Here is an 18109-nt window from a genome sequence, read left to right as displayed (position 1 = left end):
AAATCGGAATGTTAAGTTAGAAACACTTTCTATGTGTTATTGAGACATATTTCTGATAAAAGAGAGACATCGTAGATTTTAAAGAATGTGTTGTGTTTCGAGTATCTTGGTATTTTCATTTATGAGCTGCTCGCCTAGACTCCGCTTGACTGAAATTATTGTAATAATATAGATAATTTTTATGTTAAGTTTATTAAAAATAATGTGGCAATCTATTGCACATAATATTTATGTCACTAATAACACAGAAATTCCATAAACTTGACGTCTTTAAAATATAAAACATCTAGCGGTCCGCCCCGGCTTCGCCCGTGGCCGTGGTACCTTTAAACTACCTATCTCTCAAGTTGGATCAAACTGCACATGGTGTGCGAATTTTATTATAATCGGTTAAGTGGTTTAGGAGTCCATTGAGGACAAACATTGTGACACGAGATTTATATATATATTAAGATAATATGTGAAATGTGTTTATTTTTTAAACTTCTCTTTGTCTTTTATAGAAATGCATCAGCTGTATATATATATCACAATAAATAAGATAATTTAAAAAAATAAGCTCGTCATTATACAACATAATATCATAGTAACCAAAAGCAAAAAAAGCTAAAAAAATTAAATACCTCAACGTACTTCCTTGGCATACAAATATTACGGACATGTTCAAACCTTGGTTCAAACAAAACCCCTTTTCGGTGGTCCCGAGAGTATGACACCTGTTTCCTTCTTAGAAGGACAATCGTATCGGATTTGTTTGTAAAATACTATATTATAAGTGAAGTGTTAAATAGTGGGTTCTGTTGTTATTTGAATTAAATATTAATTTACCAATACACGAATATGTGTGGCAGTTTGTGTTTCGCTTTGACGGTTCAACTAATTTTGACTAACATTTACTTAGCAATAAAACACCTTCATACCTACCTATGTGAATAATAAGTTTAAAAAAACTGAAAATAAAAAATTATAATACTTTTTGAATTGCAATTTTTTAAGTGAAAATTCTTTAGACGCATTGAGAGTCAAATTTCAAGGTTGCGTCATGGCAATGTCGTTACGTCATGGAGTAAGGCAACGATTTTGATATCTTTGAATCTTTCCAAAGAAAGTTTTACTTCTGACACGTGTGCTCGGCACACATGCTCTTTAAAAAAAACAAATGCTTACTTAAAAAGTACCAGGGTCAAAATAATACTGGTATTTTTCATCACACAATTTTCAGTATATTCTACATTTGATTTACTTTTTATATGACATACAATCCATCTCCATACAACACATACATAAACGAAACGTATCACTCGAAAAGTTATTTAATTACGGACCCCTAAAAGCACTCTGAACCGTTGTTATCAAAGGTGAAAAATAAACAAAACACCCTACAGTTTTAATCTGCTTCAAAGATAAACTCTGTTTTACCCTCGACTGTATAGCCGATATATGTTGGGAAATAATTATAATTAAGATCGTCAAAGGATTGAAATTGGAATCTATACTAATATTATAAATCTGAAGAGTTTTTTGCTTGAACGTGGTAATTACAAAAACCACAGGTCCGATTTGAAAAAAAATATTTCACTGTTAGATATTCCATTTATCGAGGAAGGCTGTAACTAATTGTAGTTACAGCCTTCCTCGGTATGTATTGACATATCGTCACGCTAAGACCAATTGGAGAGGATCAAGGCAGGTAAAACCGCGGGCACAGCTAGTTTATTATAACGACTCTCACTTGCTTCCACACATATTGCGAAGTCTGCAGTGGACATTGCATTGTCATACTTAATACCTATTATAATCGCGAAAATTTCAAGTATATTGCAAGTATGTTGCTGATTGGATTCGTATGAATTTCATAAAGATATAATATAATATTGTAGACTGGATAAGCAGTTAAGCACAAAGGCTACTTCTTTCTATTCTCCGTTCTCACTTAAAAGTAAGTCGTAAGACACTTTTTAACACGCAAAAATTACTTGCCTTGTTTGGAATTGAACGGACTACGACGTTACCATATTATTCAAAGATACAACCAACATTGTCAATTAAAATGCCTTCATTAATCCTACCGCAAACCTACGCACATTTAAAAATAACAATTTTTATTTCAATATAATTTATAAAAGTACGTGGACATTTTCATAATGAAAGCTGTGATTAAAACATTGAAAAGCTTTTAAACTTTTTCAATCCTTTTATAAAGAAATAAGTATTTTATTAAGGCTCTAATGAGACTTAGAAACTTTATTCAATCGTATTTTATTAAGAGTAGAACGTATAAGTTTATTTAATAGGCTTTTAGGGTTATGCCAATATTATATTAATAACTAGCGGCCCGCCCCGGCTTCGCCCGTGGTACATATGAAAAATAGATGTTGGCCGATTCTCAGACTTACCCGATATGCACAGAAAATTTCATGAGAATCGGTCCACCCGTTTCGGAGGAGTATGCAGACTAACATTGTGACACGAGAATTTTATATATAAGAAGAAAGATATATTCATGAATATAGAATAATCCCCTTAAACTAAAGAAAGTTTTTGTTATCAACTCATAGTTTAAACTATTTTTTTTATTTGTAACCTTTACTATAGTATTTAGGAAGGTTACAACTCGACAGTTTTCAAATTACAATCAAAATTACATACATTTTTAATTATTTATAAATATACCTAAACAACTTAAATAATATCCATTTACCACACTACAAATTTGTTACTTTTAAATAACAACTAATAAATCGCTTCAAAAACAGATAATGGTCCGGGAGCCAGCAGCAGATTTTATGACCAAGTTCCTCTCAAGCGGTAATTAGTAAAATGCATCAAAGTATAGTATTATGAAGCCTCGTGAACGTCAGCTGGAGCTCGGTTGGGGGGAAGAGCGGTTGTAGCCTCCCGTATCAGCTGACGGTTTTTCCACCAAGATACAGCCAGCTGACATATATATATTTATCCACAGTTACATATAAGCTATCATCAGGTAAATTTTTGTTTGAGAGGAAATAACGGAAAATAAATTTTTCTTTAAATTTAACTTTCATGTTCGAGACACCAGCTGACGTATAATACACCATGTTGTAACCAGCTGACTATTTTTTTTAGTTGAGATATTGGGTTAGCTACAATTGAAATGAAATGAAATGAAATGAAATGAAATGAAATGAATGAAATGAAAATTCTTTATTGCTTATAAATAAATACAAATGCAAAAGCACACAACACATAATATAAAGCAAGCAAAAGGCGGCCTTATCGCTAGGCAGCGATCTCTGCCAGGCAACCCTTAAAATATAGGAAGAACACAAAAGCAAAAAGTGGGTGAGCAAAAACAAGGCAATGCGAAAAAGGAAAACTAAATAAAATATTCTATTAAGACACATAATACGTTATATTTAAATACACTATCTAAACATATATAAATAAAAAATAAAATATATATATAAATATAAACAATATATATATAATATATATTATAAATATATATATATATAATAAAAAATTCATAAAAAATAAATAAATATCATGATAAAGTACATCGAATAAAATAATTACATAGTTTAATATATTTATAATATAGGTATACTGTATATGTCATAATTATACGTACATATAGAATAGGTATAAATATAAGCTGGACACATCTAGTTTAAGTAATTTAAGTAACAAAATTATATAACTAACGAGACAGCTAAATTAGAACTAAGAAAGAGACATGAAATGATGTTTTACTAAAATTTTAAAAGAATTTAAGTTTTGGGCTCGTCTGACATTTATGGGAAGAGAATTCCACAATTGAACTGCACGAACAGCAAATGAGTTGTGGAAGAACTTAGTATTATGGGCCGGCATAAAAAGCAAGAGATTAGTGGAGGAGCGCAATGAGTTTACATATTTGAATTTCTCTCGAAGATAGCTTGGAGCTTTTGGATCAAACAACACACAGTACAGGAGATGAAGGACATGGGAGTTACGCCGCAGTCGGATAGGGAGCCATTGCAGCTTCTTTCGGTATTCGGAAACGTGATCATATTTTCTTAACCCAAATATAAATCGGATGCAGAAGTTTTGGAGTCTCTCAAGCCTATCCAACTGGGCTTCAGAAAGGTCAAGGTAGGAGACATCGGCGTAGTCGAGGTGGGATAGAAGAAGGGAATGAGCAAGCGCTAACTTTGTTGGAATGGGCAGAAGATTCCGTAGACGCCGCAAAGCACCTGCGGAAGCAAACAATTTCCTACTTACATTATTCAATTGAACATCCCAGGATAGTGTTTGATCGATGTATATGCCAAGATCTTTGACTTGTTTACTGTAGGGTATTAGAGTACCGCATAAACTGACCGGAGGAAGCGAAGCCCAGTCAACCTTCGCGATTACCGATGGGCTACCAACAATGATGACCTGCGTTTTTGATGGATTAACTTTCAAACCGAATTGGTTACTCCACTGAAGGACTGAACTCAGATCATTATTCATTGTTTGGATGTGTTACCAACATTCCGTTTCATCTTATAACTCGCAAATGCTCCACTGGAATTGGAAGCGCTACTGTCTTTGCCATTTCCACTTTCTTCCATGTCCAATAATTTTGTTTTAATGGCGTCTGATGTCAATGGTATGCCGCAATGCTCAATCGCCATTATCATAGGGGAATATTTTTCTGTTAATCCCGCTAACAAAAGCGATGCGACCCACTCATCATTGATATTAAAGCCCGTACCGCTTAATTTTTGGCTTGTTTCAATGATTTGTGTCACGTACGAAGTCATTGAAGCACTATTTTCGAGTCGTATTGAAATCAAACTCCTCAGCAAACTGATTCTTCTCGTGAATCCTGAGTCATCAAATAGGTTCTTCAATTTCTTCCACAGCTCATGTGTCGTTTGTACACTTTTTATATGCACATAAAGCGACGAATCTATTGTCATGATCAGCTTAGCTCTGGTTTTCGCGTCACCTGCTGCTCCTATTTCTGCTGGTACAGTCTCCGACTTGATGCAATCAGACAATCCCTCCAGCACCAGAAAATTCTCAGCCGCAAAAGCCCATTCGCTGTAGTTTTCACGTCCTTTCAATTTAGGCACACTAACAAGATAATTCGTCGTCATTTTCAACTAAAAAATCTGGGCCCATAACCTCTAATAAAATAAAACGCTTGATCGATAGACAAGAACAAGAACTAAATTTTAAAAACCGAACATATCTAAACCTAACACACATCTTGCTACATGTCGCTACTAAATAGTTCGTATATGAGTGATATTGTCGATATAAAATAACAGGATGGCATTCGGCAACTCAGCTAGGGTTGACTGGGTATAGATTTGAACGTCGTCGGCATACATGTGGTAGAGAGAAGTTAAGGATTTTGAGATAGAATTGATGAAAATGGCGAAAAGGAGTGGAGACAAAACGCCACCTTGAGGGACTCCAGCTCGAATATCACACCATGACGAGGATACGTCATCACTGTGAATCCTTTGCTGACGTCCATATAAATAACTATGAAACCAATCAATACTAGTTGGAGATATGTTAAGGGAACGAAGCAGACTCACAAGGACATCGAAATCAACAGAGCTGAAAGCGTTACTAAAATCCAGCAACGTAAGCAATGTGAGCTGCTTGTTGTCCATGCCAAGTCTAATGTCATCAGTGACTTTAGTGAGAGCAGTAGTCGTACCATGACCTGGACGAAAACCGGACTGGAGAGGATTCAGCAAGTTATTTTTATTGAGAAAGGTGTTTAATTGGTGATGTACTAACTTTTCGAGGACTTTGGACAGAAATGGTAAAATGGAGATAGGACGGAAATCGGCAAAAGAGGAAGGGTTGCGACAATTTGACAAATTTTTAGCTGAGAGGAAATGAATGAATGAATGTATTTTTTTTTCCTATGTGCGTGGGAGGCTACAACCGCTCACCCCCCCAACCGAGCGCCAGCTGACGTTCACGAGGCTTTATAATACTATACTCTCATGCGTCTGACGAATTATCTCTTGAGAGGAAATAGTTAACCAAATTTGCACCTGGCTCCCTAACCATAACCACATAAATTAAAACAACGATCAAGGTAAACCGTTGTCTCAAAAATCCCTACCAAATTACTAAAACATTATGCGTACGGGACCCACAATTCTACGCAAAGGCGACATATCTTAACCGATAAAAAAATAATGTCCTACATTAAGGGAGGACTTAATTTAAATATTATCGCCCGTCCTTGTTACACTTGTAATCTCCGTGTATTCCTATCTCGTTTCCACCCACAATAATTCACGGGTACAAGTTGAACAAAATGACTTTTTAAGTGAACTAAGCAGTGGTGGTTTTTAAAAGAAATTGTTCCATTATGTCTTTCGCTCCATTGGTTAGGTCTTTATTGTACGATTTGTTGTGTTCTTTAAATGGATTTTTATTTGTGTTAAAATTTTATGTACGCTTTATAGGTGTTCAAAGATGTCAAAGATAATTTCTTCTTGATCGATTCCTGCTCGTGCGTAAATATTTTTATTTCGTCTATTAAGTGTATTCAGGAGTTTTAATTTTATTTTGGGTCTTCATTAGTACTGAGTTTCTTGGGAAGCTTCAATATTCAATATTAAAAAGGCTGCTAATTTTCAACATTATGCACTAAGACAAGAATTCAAAATAGATACCCACCAAATCATTTATGTCATTCCATGTCCTACTTTTATAGTTTAACTAGCTGTGCTCCGTGGTTTTACCCGCAGTGCTCCGCTCCTGTGAGCCTTAGCGTGATGATATATAACCTATAGCATTCCACGGTTAATGGGCTATCTAACACCGAAATAATTTTTTAAATCGGACTAGATAGTAGTTCCTGAGATTAGCGCGTTCAAACAAACAAACTCTTCAGCTTTATAAATCAATACCAATATTAATAACCTCAATCTACCACAATAATTCAACATTTCAATTCATTTTTATCACACAACATAAATTATTGGAAAACAAAAAATGCACAAAAAGGGATTGTCAAACCGCATATCTTTGCCGCATGTGAGGGCGCCTCACACCCTATCTGATTTATTGGGACATGTTTTTAGGGTTCCGTAGGTTTTATTGGAATGTTTAAATTTTATAACAATCTACAGGTATTGAAAGTATGAATAAAGTAAAAGTATGTATTTCGTCAGTTGGTATGGATTCACAAAAAATAATCACGCAAAATGTACTTTGACAAAAGTTTAAATTATATCCTGGTTAAGCATTAGGGTTTTTAAGCTATTGCATAGCTTCTATCGCGGGCCTTGAGCGCGGGGACCGAATCCAGAAATTTAGTAACGAAAAACCTCACGCTCCCCACTCCGACGGACACGGAGGTGTGGTTTGAAGGCATAGCATGCAATAGCTTTACCGCGGCAGTCCCCGAGTGACACACGTCTTTTTTATTCTTTACACCCAGGTGTACTGCGCGAGTGAAAGCTCTGGATAGCTTCTATAATGTTAAACATTTGTTTATTCAGTTATGCTTTCCTATACAGGATTTAATATTTTTTGGTAAGCATGTTTTGATGAAAATAATTGACAATTACAATAAAAAAAAAATTGAAAAAACGTTTCGTATAAAATGTCGTATACAATGCCGTATAAAATAATATGGATTTAATTTATTTGCCTTTCCAATAAAAATAGGTAATATTGTTTGCATATTCTTTTAACATATTCTTCTTATTATATTTGCATAACAATTATTGTATTCAAATCCTTTCCATAAGCATACTCACTTTTTACCAGACTTAATCTAATTAAAACAACACACGGAACCCACGTAAACCTTTTTGTGAGGCGCTTGACATTTTTGTGTTCAATTTTGAATTAGGGTTATCTCACATAAGCCGGGGCTTAATTGGAGGCCTCAAGATTGACTAATGTATTTTTAACAAAGGTTCGTTTTTATTAACCCCTTTGATTATAAATTTACTCCCAGTTTCGGAATGTCGAAACGTATGTTCTAATTATAATGTATTTTTAATGAGACAGACAAAAATCTTGTTTTTGTTTTACAATGTTTAACATTGGTGAAGCGTGTTTAGACAGCTTGGAGGGAATTATTCTCAACGCGAAAAGTTTTAAACTTTTGCTTTTACACATGTTGGTTGAAAATTTATTTTCGCTTAACTTAAACTTAAACATTGCTTGGAATTCGCTTTAAGATATCCAGAAGCGTGTACTTTTACATTGAAAAGAAAGATTTCACTTTTGAATCAATGTATGTTTTATCTTAGTACTATTTTTATTGTAAAATTAATTATTGGAATGAACGTGTAGGTAGATACTTATTCGCTATACTGATAAATATGTGCTCTCTTTTTATTATAGTTCCTGGTTCTCTTGCTGTTAAAGTACTGATACGACATCACACGATAATATTATAAAGAAACCCTTTTCTTGCGCTCATGTTTATTTGCTTTTTCCTGTTTTTTGCATAAATTCGTTTATCCCTTTGTTGAATGAATGAAGCACCTTTTAATATTAAAAAGTACCTTTATTTTAACCTCTCCTTTCTTCCCATATCAACCTTTATCTTAATACTATTATAAAGGCGAAAGTTTGTAAGTATGGATGTATGGATGTATGGATGTATGGATGTTTGTTACTCTTTCACGTAAAAACTACTGAACCGATTACAATGAAATTTAGCACACATAAAGAGGGTAACTTGGATTAACACATAGGATAGGTTTTATAGCGGAAATCCCACGGGAACGGGAACTATGCGGGTTTTCCTTTGAAAACGCGGGCGAAGCCGCGGGCGGAAATCTAGTCTTCTTATATATTCTTTTACTCTATACAATCAGTGTTTATAATACAATAAAGCACTGGAGCTGCTTGATATATTGAGATCAGACCACGTTGGTTTGTGGCGAGCCACACTGCAACTATGCGCCTTCAATTAATTGACGCTTATTATTTCTATTGAGAGAAGTGTTTGCCACAAGTTGATATCAAACAATTAAAAGTCCAAAATTAAGTTTTGTTTTTATCTTTTTTTCATATTGGAAGTATAAAAGGGCCTAGACAGAAAACATCAAATTCATATCATTTCAAATAGATACATTAGGTACATTGCATTTTTTGTGCAAATACCAGACAAATTCATAGTCTGCATAATTACAGAAACACAAGTCTTAATAATAACATAGGAAATAATTATTATGCTCTTTATAGAGCACGTATTTTCTATAAATTAACAAGAATCTGTTATATGGTAGATAAACGTACAAAGGTAAGGGAGAGATTGAAAACAAACATTTTGAAAATAAAACTTTATTCAACATTTATCTAATTATTTACATACTCATACAAACATAAATCATTCATTCTCAACATGTGAATAACTAAAGTCAATATTAAATACTTTATTATTATAAGGCATAACTTCACTTGAGCTTATAAAATTATTTACAACTAGCTTCCGCCCGCGACTCCGTCCGCGCGGATGTGGGTCTTCGCGTGGATGGTTTATTTCTCCATTTTGAGTAACTCTGACAATAACATCTTATAAATATCTATTGGACCCAAATACGGCTAGGACTATAATAATACCCAACGTGTGTTCGCGGTTCTACAGAACAACGTCTATGGATAAAACTGAAAAATTAAGATTGTTTTTTTTCTACGTATTTTTCCAGGATAAAAAGTATCCTATTTTACGCCCAGGATAATAAGGTATAATTATACCAAGTTTCATCGAAATCGAACCGTTAGTTTTCACGTGATGTCTTCACATACAGACAGACAGACAGACAGACAGACAAAAATTTTTTTAATCACATATTCAGATCCAGTAACACCCCCTGCTATTTATTTTTTCAATATTTTCAGTGTACAGAATTGACCCTTCTACAGATTTATTATATTATGTATAGATATTGAAGTACACACTGTATATCCGCTTGATGTAAAATTTACCTTCCTGGTTTCCATGGCAACGCATTCTGTTTAATAATTTGTAATATTACAAGACATGATCATTGATCATACAAAAATCAATCTACTATACACTGTTTCAAAGTCAAAATTTGAATGGCATGCACTTACAGTTTAACATAACCCATAGTTTAACTACAATTACATATTCAGTTATCCATCTAAGTAATATTCGGATAGGTACTACTCGAATTTATTAAAATATGCGTAACTGCGATAAGACACAACGAAACTAGAGATATTATAAGTAATAAATAAAATTATTTAAAAAATTAAACGTTAATTTTTTTAACCTTCGAGATATACAATTTTCTTCATACACTTTCAAATATTGCAATTAATCTATCAAATCCTCAACCAAATCACAAGATTTACCTAGCTTATAGTAAAGAAAGTCTAAAACCTCGCTTCAGCGGAATTTCACTTTCCATTCCACGCAGTTACTTTCAATTACCGTGGTTTGGCGCAGTTTTACGCGGTTTTACCTCCCATGACACTTCCCGCCTCTGTAAAGGTTCCTAACCTAACCTGTTCAATTTTATTCGCAAAATAAACCTTTATTTAGACTACATATTAATAATTGCCGTATTTATCAATTCATTTAGACATATATATTACTAGCGACCCGCCCCGGCTTCGCACGGGTGCAATGCTGATACTAAAAACACTACGGTAAAACTGTGAACGTTGTATATAAAAACATAGCGGCCCGGCCGGCCGGTACCGCCGCGGCCGCAAACGCTACGTCCCGCAATTTTTAAATCTGTAATATCTTCGAAAATATTCACTTAAATCATACGGTGTAAAGGGCCATATAGATCTATATTAAATGAACAATGTATTCAAGGTATTTAATTGGTTAAGGATTATTGCTGTATTGGTTAAAATCGCATCGAAAATTAGCCATTATTTGTCGTAAAAAGTAAATGACAAAAAAAAGTTATTGTGGGTTATCCATAAGAGATAGACATATACCATCGCGGACTTTTCTGTAGACCTTTTCAATGTGTATAATACTTAGTACATTATTTTGATAAAACTCGTAGGGTTCAGCCTGCGTTTGCAATGTAAGCGGAAAAAATGTAATTTTTTACGACATCACATTAGAAACCTCAAAAATAACAGTACTTCTCCACTATTTAATGGATGTTATTATACATATAAACCTTCCTCTTGAATCACTCTATCTATTAAAAAAAACCGCATCAAAATCCGTTGCGTAGTTTCAAAGATTTAAGCGTACAAAGGGACATAGGGACATAGGGACAGGGAAAGCGACTTTGTTTTATACTATGTAGTGATTGTGTAGCCATCATAACATAGAATACAATAAATAAAAATAAAAATTTAAAACTTAATGATTTTTCACAACCTAGCCTTATTTTTAACGAGCTATTTTAAAATCTTACTCAAAAATAATTAGAAGGTAAATTCGATAAAACTAAGTAAGCTGATTAAAAAGTTTGAACGAAAATTGTTCCATAACAATCAAATGATCGTAGATAATATAATTTTCATACAATTTGTAACAGAAGTATTTTAAAATTATAGGAATTAATATAAATAGGAATTCATAGTAAAAATAGGTATTCATTGATATAATTGTTCAATGAAACTGTCAATGATCGATGTTCATACTTAAATTAATTAATTTTAACAAAATGTTAAGCAATAAATTACGACTGAGATTAAATTTCGCCACATAATATTGTAATCAAAAGATCTGTTATTTGTAACTACATTCTTGCAAATAAACATAATTTAAATTTAAAGTTATTCACAAAAAAAGGCTAAATTAAAATTATGCTATCACCACAGCATAAAATTCTCTTCACATTTAAAATAATTACAGATCTTCATAGCAAAAATGTTGCCAGTCTAAAAATATCGACTTTATATTACTTTAGTCACTGTCAGATTTTTTGGGGGCAACAGGCAGGAAACGGTGCAGAAAGATTGCCGACTCGGAAGAATCCTGGTTCAGTACTTGGTTGACATCTGTAAAATGAAACGTGTATATTTAGTATTGATACAATTTATTTTATTGATTGAAAAGGTTGTGCTTGTATACGTAGTATATTATTATTAGTCTGTGGTTGTGCTATTAAAAAGGGGAAAAATCTCTACCTCTACTTTCGAATTCTCATCTGCACTCAGGTGGACAGCTTACAAGTGACGGCATAGTGCTGAATATTATTATTTTATGCTATATCGTTCTAGATAGGTCACTTGGTGGTTCAAATGACACATAACTTTTACAACATGGGCCTGTAGTCTATATGTTCTTGTAGGTATATTTGTACAAAACGTTTTCTATATAGTTATGGACTTCACAAAATACTGACCCACTATAGGTAGATATTAAATGCGTTCAAATTTTCATAGGTCAAAAATATGTGATAATAACGATTTTTTTATTATTCTTACAATAATAAGGACTATTTTATAGTTTTTTTTACTCAATTTATTCACAAAAGTTTTTTACAAAATAAAGGAATAACAGGAGCCTCTATAAGAACAACTTTAATAAAATAATAAATAGATTTCCAATTATAAACAAAAGTGTTACAAATTATCAGTCGCAAAATTTTTGGTAACTTTTAAATAGTAAATAGGAATATTCCCTAATTACTAGATACATAAACAGCAGAGAAATTGTATATAAACCAGAAATTAAACGATTACCCTCATTTCGTTTAAACTTTGTCTCCGATGTAAAGCGCTGTTTCGCTTTAATTAAAAGGCAAGGCGCTAAGCGAAAATTTTATCCAAATATTAAGCAAATTTAATCGCTTTTAGAGCCACTATGCATTGTTAGCTTTACTTACATCGGAGTAAACATTTTAAATATCTATCGTAAAATATAGTTTAAAAGGATATTATCTAAATATATAAAATTCAAAGGTTGTCTGACTGACTATAGTGATCTATCAACGCACAGCCCAAACCACTGAACGGATCGGGCTGAATTTTGGCGAGCAGGTAGATGTTAGGACATAGGCATCCGCTAAGAAAGGATTTTGATCAATTTTACCCCCCAGGGTGTAAAATAGAATAGGATGAAAGTTTGTACCGTGAAAATTTATATCTTTTCCATGCAGGCGAAGCTTTTTTTTTTTTTTTACTCTAGATAGGGAAGCGCTTGACCACAATCTCGCCTGATGGAAAGCTAGATGCGGTCTAAGATGGTACATGCTGGTAGATGATACTGGTACATGGTACTAGATGGTAGCTGCGGGCAACAGATAGTTTATTTTATAAAGAACAAAATAGTGATCATTAAAACAACTTGTTACTAATTTAAGTCGAGTTACTACTTTACATTTTTAAGCAATAATTGCATATTTTATGAATCAAGTAATAATATGTACATGTTGAAGAGAAATATAATTCAGCGTATATGCAAATTCTAGTATGATAATTTTGTAGCAAATCAAGAAAGATGATTCATGAATATTAAGCACGTTCTTATGTTAAAGTGTCTATCGTAGAAATTATTATCTTTGGATAAGATTACGATAGATTATTATGCAACCAATTTCACCTATTATTATTTACTAGCTTTGCCCCGCGGTTTTACCCGCTTTGCTCCGCTTCTGTTGGTCTTAGCGTGATGATATTATAATAGCCTTCCTCGATAAATGGGCTATCTAACACTGAAATAATTTTTCAAAACGGACCATTATAATCCTGAGATTAGCACGTTCAAACAAACAAACTCTTCAGCTTTATAATATTAAGTATAGAACACATAATAATTATACTTCAAAATAGAAAAAATAAATATCAATCTCGTAATCTAAAAATTATAATAACAAAAAATTGAAGCTAATATGAGTTTCTATTTAAAAAAAAAACTAAGTTAAAAATTATAAAAATACTGCTATAGCTATTTGCGTTTAAAATTTGCTTACGCAAAATAATATGGGCTTCAAAGAGCCAGAACTTCCTCCACATTTGAAATTTTCTTAATGTGCAAAACTTGTTTGTAACTAACGAGACAAAGTTAAAAACCGCGTCATATTAATTAAAAGTTTTTCGGACAAATAACTATCTAAATTTCAACAGGATTTTTCTAGTTTAACGAAGGAACTTTTTTGGTGAATGTCGCACAAAGTTACGCCGCTGGGTGAAATAAAATCATTAATGCAACAGTACATTATGGCGTTTGTGCTGTATTTTGTAAAAATTATGAAGTATTATTGTGTTTTGGCCTGGTAAATAAACTGTTTATTTGTCCATGTGAATCATGGTCGGGATTTATCAGAAAATTTATTAAAAGATAGTACAAAAACTCCTACATTAAAGTTGTAAGAATACACAATTTAAAATAAGAATAGATTGAATCGTTTTCATAATACACTGAAATCACTCTCAAAGAATCCAAATATGTATTTAATTTCACCATTACAAAGTTTATTACATTCATTTATAATTCCTAATTCAATACAAACACGTAATTATTTACACCTTTCAAACGTCAAAACCAAACAACCCCAAAATGAATCACTCGGTTCCCTAAAAAAGGTGACAAATTAGCAGCAAAAAAGATCGGAATCCAACCTTTTGTCTTGACAGATGTTTCTACCCTTAACTGGGTTCATCTTTGTCGCATTAAAAAAGGAACACATTATAAAAAGTTGAAAGAATGCGATCTCTTGAGTTCACTGAGATAATTCCCTAATGATCAAACCAACGTTTTGTGAGCTTGTCATAATATGGGGTATATTCTTTGTAATTTACTCAAGGATTTAAACAGATTTTAAACTTTTATATGCTTGAAGTGATTGTTCATTCTAAAAACATGTTTATATAGATACATAATTACATTATTTAGATATACCATTTATTTTAAATTTCAACTTTGTGTATAAATTATTCATCATCATCAGCCCATATATGTTCCCACTGCTGGGACACGGGCCTCCTATGAGGGTACAGGCCATAATCCACCACGCTGGCCAAGTGCGGGTTGGCGGATGACACATATCGTCGAACTTTTGATTCTTCGACATGTCGGTTTCCTCACGATGTTTTCCTTCACCGTTCGAGCAGTGGTGATGTTACAACATGCGCAGATAAATTGAAAAATCAATTTATTTCCTGCGCGCTCGCCCGGTCTCGAACCCCGGACTTATCGATTCGAAGTCCGAGGTCTCACCACTGAGCCACCACTGCTCTATCTATAAATTATTATAGAACCAATTATAATTATTGCATTAACACTTTTTAATCATGATTATTATCCAATTCATTATGAATAATATAATAGTGTGTTATAAATGCTATTAAATACAATGAATACAAACTTACTTACATCGTACTAGCAAGATAAGCTTCATACTCTTCATTGTCTGTTGTATCAGTTATCACATGTCTCTTTTCTCTCGTCAGTTCATCAATTTTGATCACTTTCCCAACTCTCTCTAACTTCACAGTCTTTCCCGATGGTTTGATTAATTTAGATTTTTGTAACACATTAGCTTTTACTTCTTCTAATACATTAGCAGATAACGGTTCAGTCTGCCATTCCGGTAAATCATCTTCTGATTTGATATCTTTTGTATCTTCCACGCTTTCTTTGTCTTTTTTATTTTCAGGGTCAATATCTACTATGGGTGTTTTAGCTACATAACCAAAGTATGGGTAGTAACCTTTTTTATTGTAACCGTTTAATTGTGCCCAGGGGTAATTGTGATAGTAATAACTGGGAGGATACGTGTTATAGTTATAATTATGAACGTATGAGAATGGATACGGTAGCAGCATTGGTCGTGGAGAGGCCAGGCGTTGTGGTTTTACATACGGTCGAATTATTGTCCGATCATACCATGGTAATTGTAGCAATTTAGATGGTGGTTTTCTAGTACAGGATCGCGTTGTTGGTACCACAGGTGTGGTGTATGGTCTGCTATATGCATTTGATGCAGTTCTATGAAAATGTGACATTGGATAATAATATGGTAGTTTTCCAAAATCTTTGTCAGTGAAGGGTGGAGTGAAATATGTGAACGGTTGCCGATAATTTGCAGTTGGAAGTGGTAGCGTGACTTTTTTTGTCTTGCCAGTTGAATTTTCGTCCATGTGAATTTGATGAAGAGGCTTATAAAAATATGACTTATAATCACTATTTTTATGTGACTCGACTTCTTTATTTGCTTCAGTGCTCTTTTGATTATTTTTTTCGGATGTACCTCCATCAGAATCTTTATAAATATCCTGTGCCAAGTTGTATATTTCTACTATAGCTTCTAAATCACTTTTCTTTACTGTATGTAGTATGTCTGTGATAGTTTTTATTTCCTCTTCAGTTAGGTATCTATCATCATTATCATCTGCTCTAGAAGTTCCTTTGATATCGTTTTTATTTTGAATAGAATTTGGTTGAAAAATTGGTCGTTTGTCTTCATGCAAAGTCGTTTTTACAAAGTTCTTTTGACTAGGACTTGTACTCATATCATTGAGCTCACTTATGATATCATCTGTTATATTTATTTTCTTTATAGGCATGTATTCTGTTTGTGTATGATTTATTTTTCTTAATTTGCACGTGTAGTTTCCACAAAACGATTCTGAAGGCCATGTTGCGTTTACCGGATATAGTTTTTTCGTATCTGGGTCTTGGCAATAGAGTCCTGAAAATAAATAAAATAAAACTAATTATTGTTTGCGTAACATCTGTTTATCAACAAAAATGTTGGTTAATGTTGCCATTCATAAACATCATGTGAACAGTGACATAATTTGGTTATGACTCAATCGAACTACTAATTCGCTATTTCTAAATACTGTTTATTTTGAATTCTATGAAAAGAAAGATGATGAATTTTTCGGTAGAAGTAGTAGTAGATGACACTGACACACACATAACGCAACATGTGATTCTGACACACATAAAAGTACTCATTTTATGAGGTTAAAAATGTATCATAATTCTGCACATTCATGATACTCTATAAACTAACAAAAAGCTAGAACAAATTTCATACTAAAATATCTCAAACATTTTGCAATTTAGCTCCTATATGCTTTCCAAAATTGATAAGCACTCGACACTGAGGGGTAAATATTGTCCAACGACAGTGACTAAAATATATTTGTCGCCAGCAAATATATCCTTATTTATTTAGGATTGTTAGTAGTTTTTCGTGTTGTTGAATTATACGTGTGTTGTTGTTTGTGCACGGAATTTGTCTAGATATAAGTGAATGTTGTTAGCCATTTTCTTTTTGCAAGATAGTTCACTGGTGGCAATAAATCCTGACGCTTTTTTACAATAAATTGATTGAAATAAAACAAAGAGCGTGCAGTGTGCCGGTGCCGAGCTCACGTGTCAGAAGTAAAACTTTGGCAAGATTCAAAGATACCAAAATCGTCACCTTACTCCATAACATGACGGTATTGCCATGACGCGACCTTGAAATTTTACTCTCCACGGGCCTAAAGAAGTTTCACTTTATGATATAACTTTAGACGTTTTATTAACACTTGTAAAAGTTTAAATATCTTGGTTTAAAGCTAACCATAAAAAGTTACGTAGCATAGGTATAGAGACGAAATTGTTTAAAAGCGCTTTTCTATACTTCTATACTAATATTATAAAGAGGAAAGGTTTATAATTATGTATGTATGTATGTATGGTTTTCACGCATAAACTACTGGACCGATTTCAAAAATTCTTACACCATTAGAAAGCTGCATCTTCACTGAGCAACATAGGCTAGGTTTTATCCAGGAAATCCCACGGGAACGGGAACTATGCGGAAAACGCGGGCGAAGCCGCAGGCGGAAAGCTAGTATACAATAAAGTATGGAAATTCACAAATGGGTTTATGTTTAATATAATCATTATGATATTAACATAACATAAAATAGTCTTGTTACATAACAACATACTTCCGACTAAGTGATAGGCATGCATGCATACACTGCAGAAAGTATCATATTACACTCTCATACAAATTGCCTTCCAAAGACTTGTTTTCCAAACAAATTACAGATAAAACAATTAAAAACAATACAAACCTTTAACAGATTTTGAAGATTCAACACCACAGATAATTAATAAAATGCACATATAAAAAATCATTATGTCGTTGAGTTCGCTCGTATGGCTAGCGGATACTGAATTTTGTCATGTGTATTGTTATGA

General features: G+C 33.2%; 3 protein-coding genes across 3 annotated transcripts in view; 1 reads left to right on the top strand and 2 right to left on the bottom strand.

Moving 5' to 3' along the window:
• LOC149478278 (protein madd-4-like) overlaps window positions 1-18109 on the top strand; it is a 273451-nt gene that overhangs the window by 128070 nt on the left and 127272 nt on the right. The gene's annotated exons all lie outside the window — the stretch shown is intronic.
• Window positions 4473-5108, bottom strand: LOC149478283 (uncharacterized). The gene has a single exon (XM_089709175.1). It carries the CDS (start codon window positions 5106-5108, stop codon window positions 4473-4475), a length of 636 nt encoding a protein of 211 aa, XP_089565301.1.
• Window positions 11805-18090, bottom strand: LOC149478282 (uncharacterized). The gene is made up of 3 exons (XM_089709391.1): window positions 17983-18090; window positions 15275-16592; window positions 11805-11955 (listed from the first exon to the last, which is right to left on the bottom strand). The coding sequence occupies exons 1-3, from the start codon at window positions 18044-18046 to the stop codon at window positions 11871-11873; spliced, it is 1467 nt and encodes a 488-aa protein (XP_089565517.1). The 5' UTR covers window positions 18047-18090; the 3' UTR covers window positions 11805-11870.

This window comes from Colias philodice, chromosome 22 (genome assembly GCF_061535455.1).
Source record: "Colias philodice isolate Cphi_HAF_F1 chromosome 22, ilColPhil1 Martin Lab GWU primary, whole genome shotgun sequence".
NCBI classification, from domain to species: domain Eukaryota; kingdom Metazoa; phylum Arthropoda; class Insecta; order Lepidoptera; family Pieridae; genus Colias; species Colias philodice.
The sequence above is the reverse complement of the archived record's forward strand: the minus strand, read 5'-3'. Positions and strand labels throughout refer to the sequence as shown.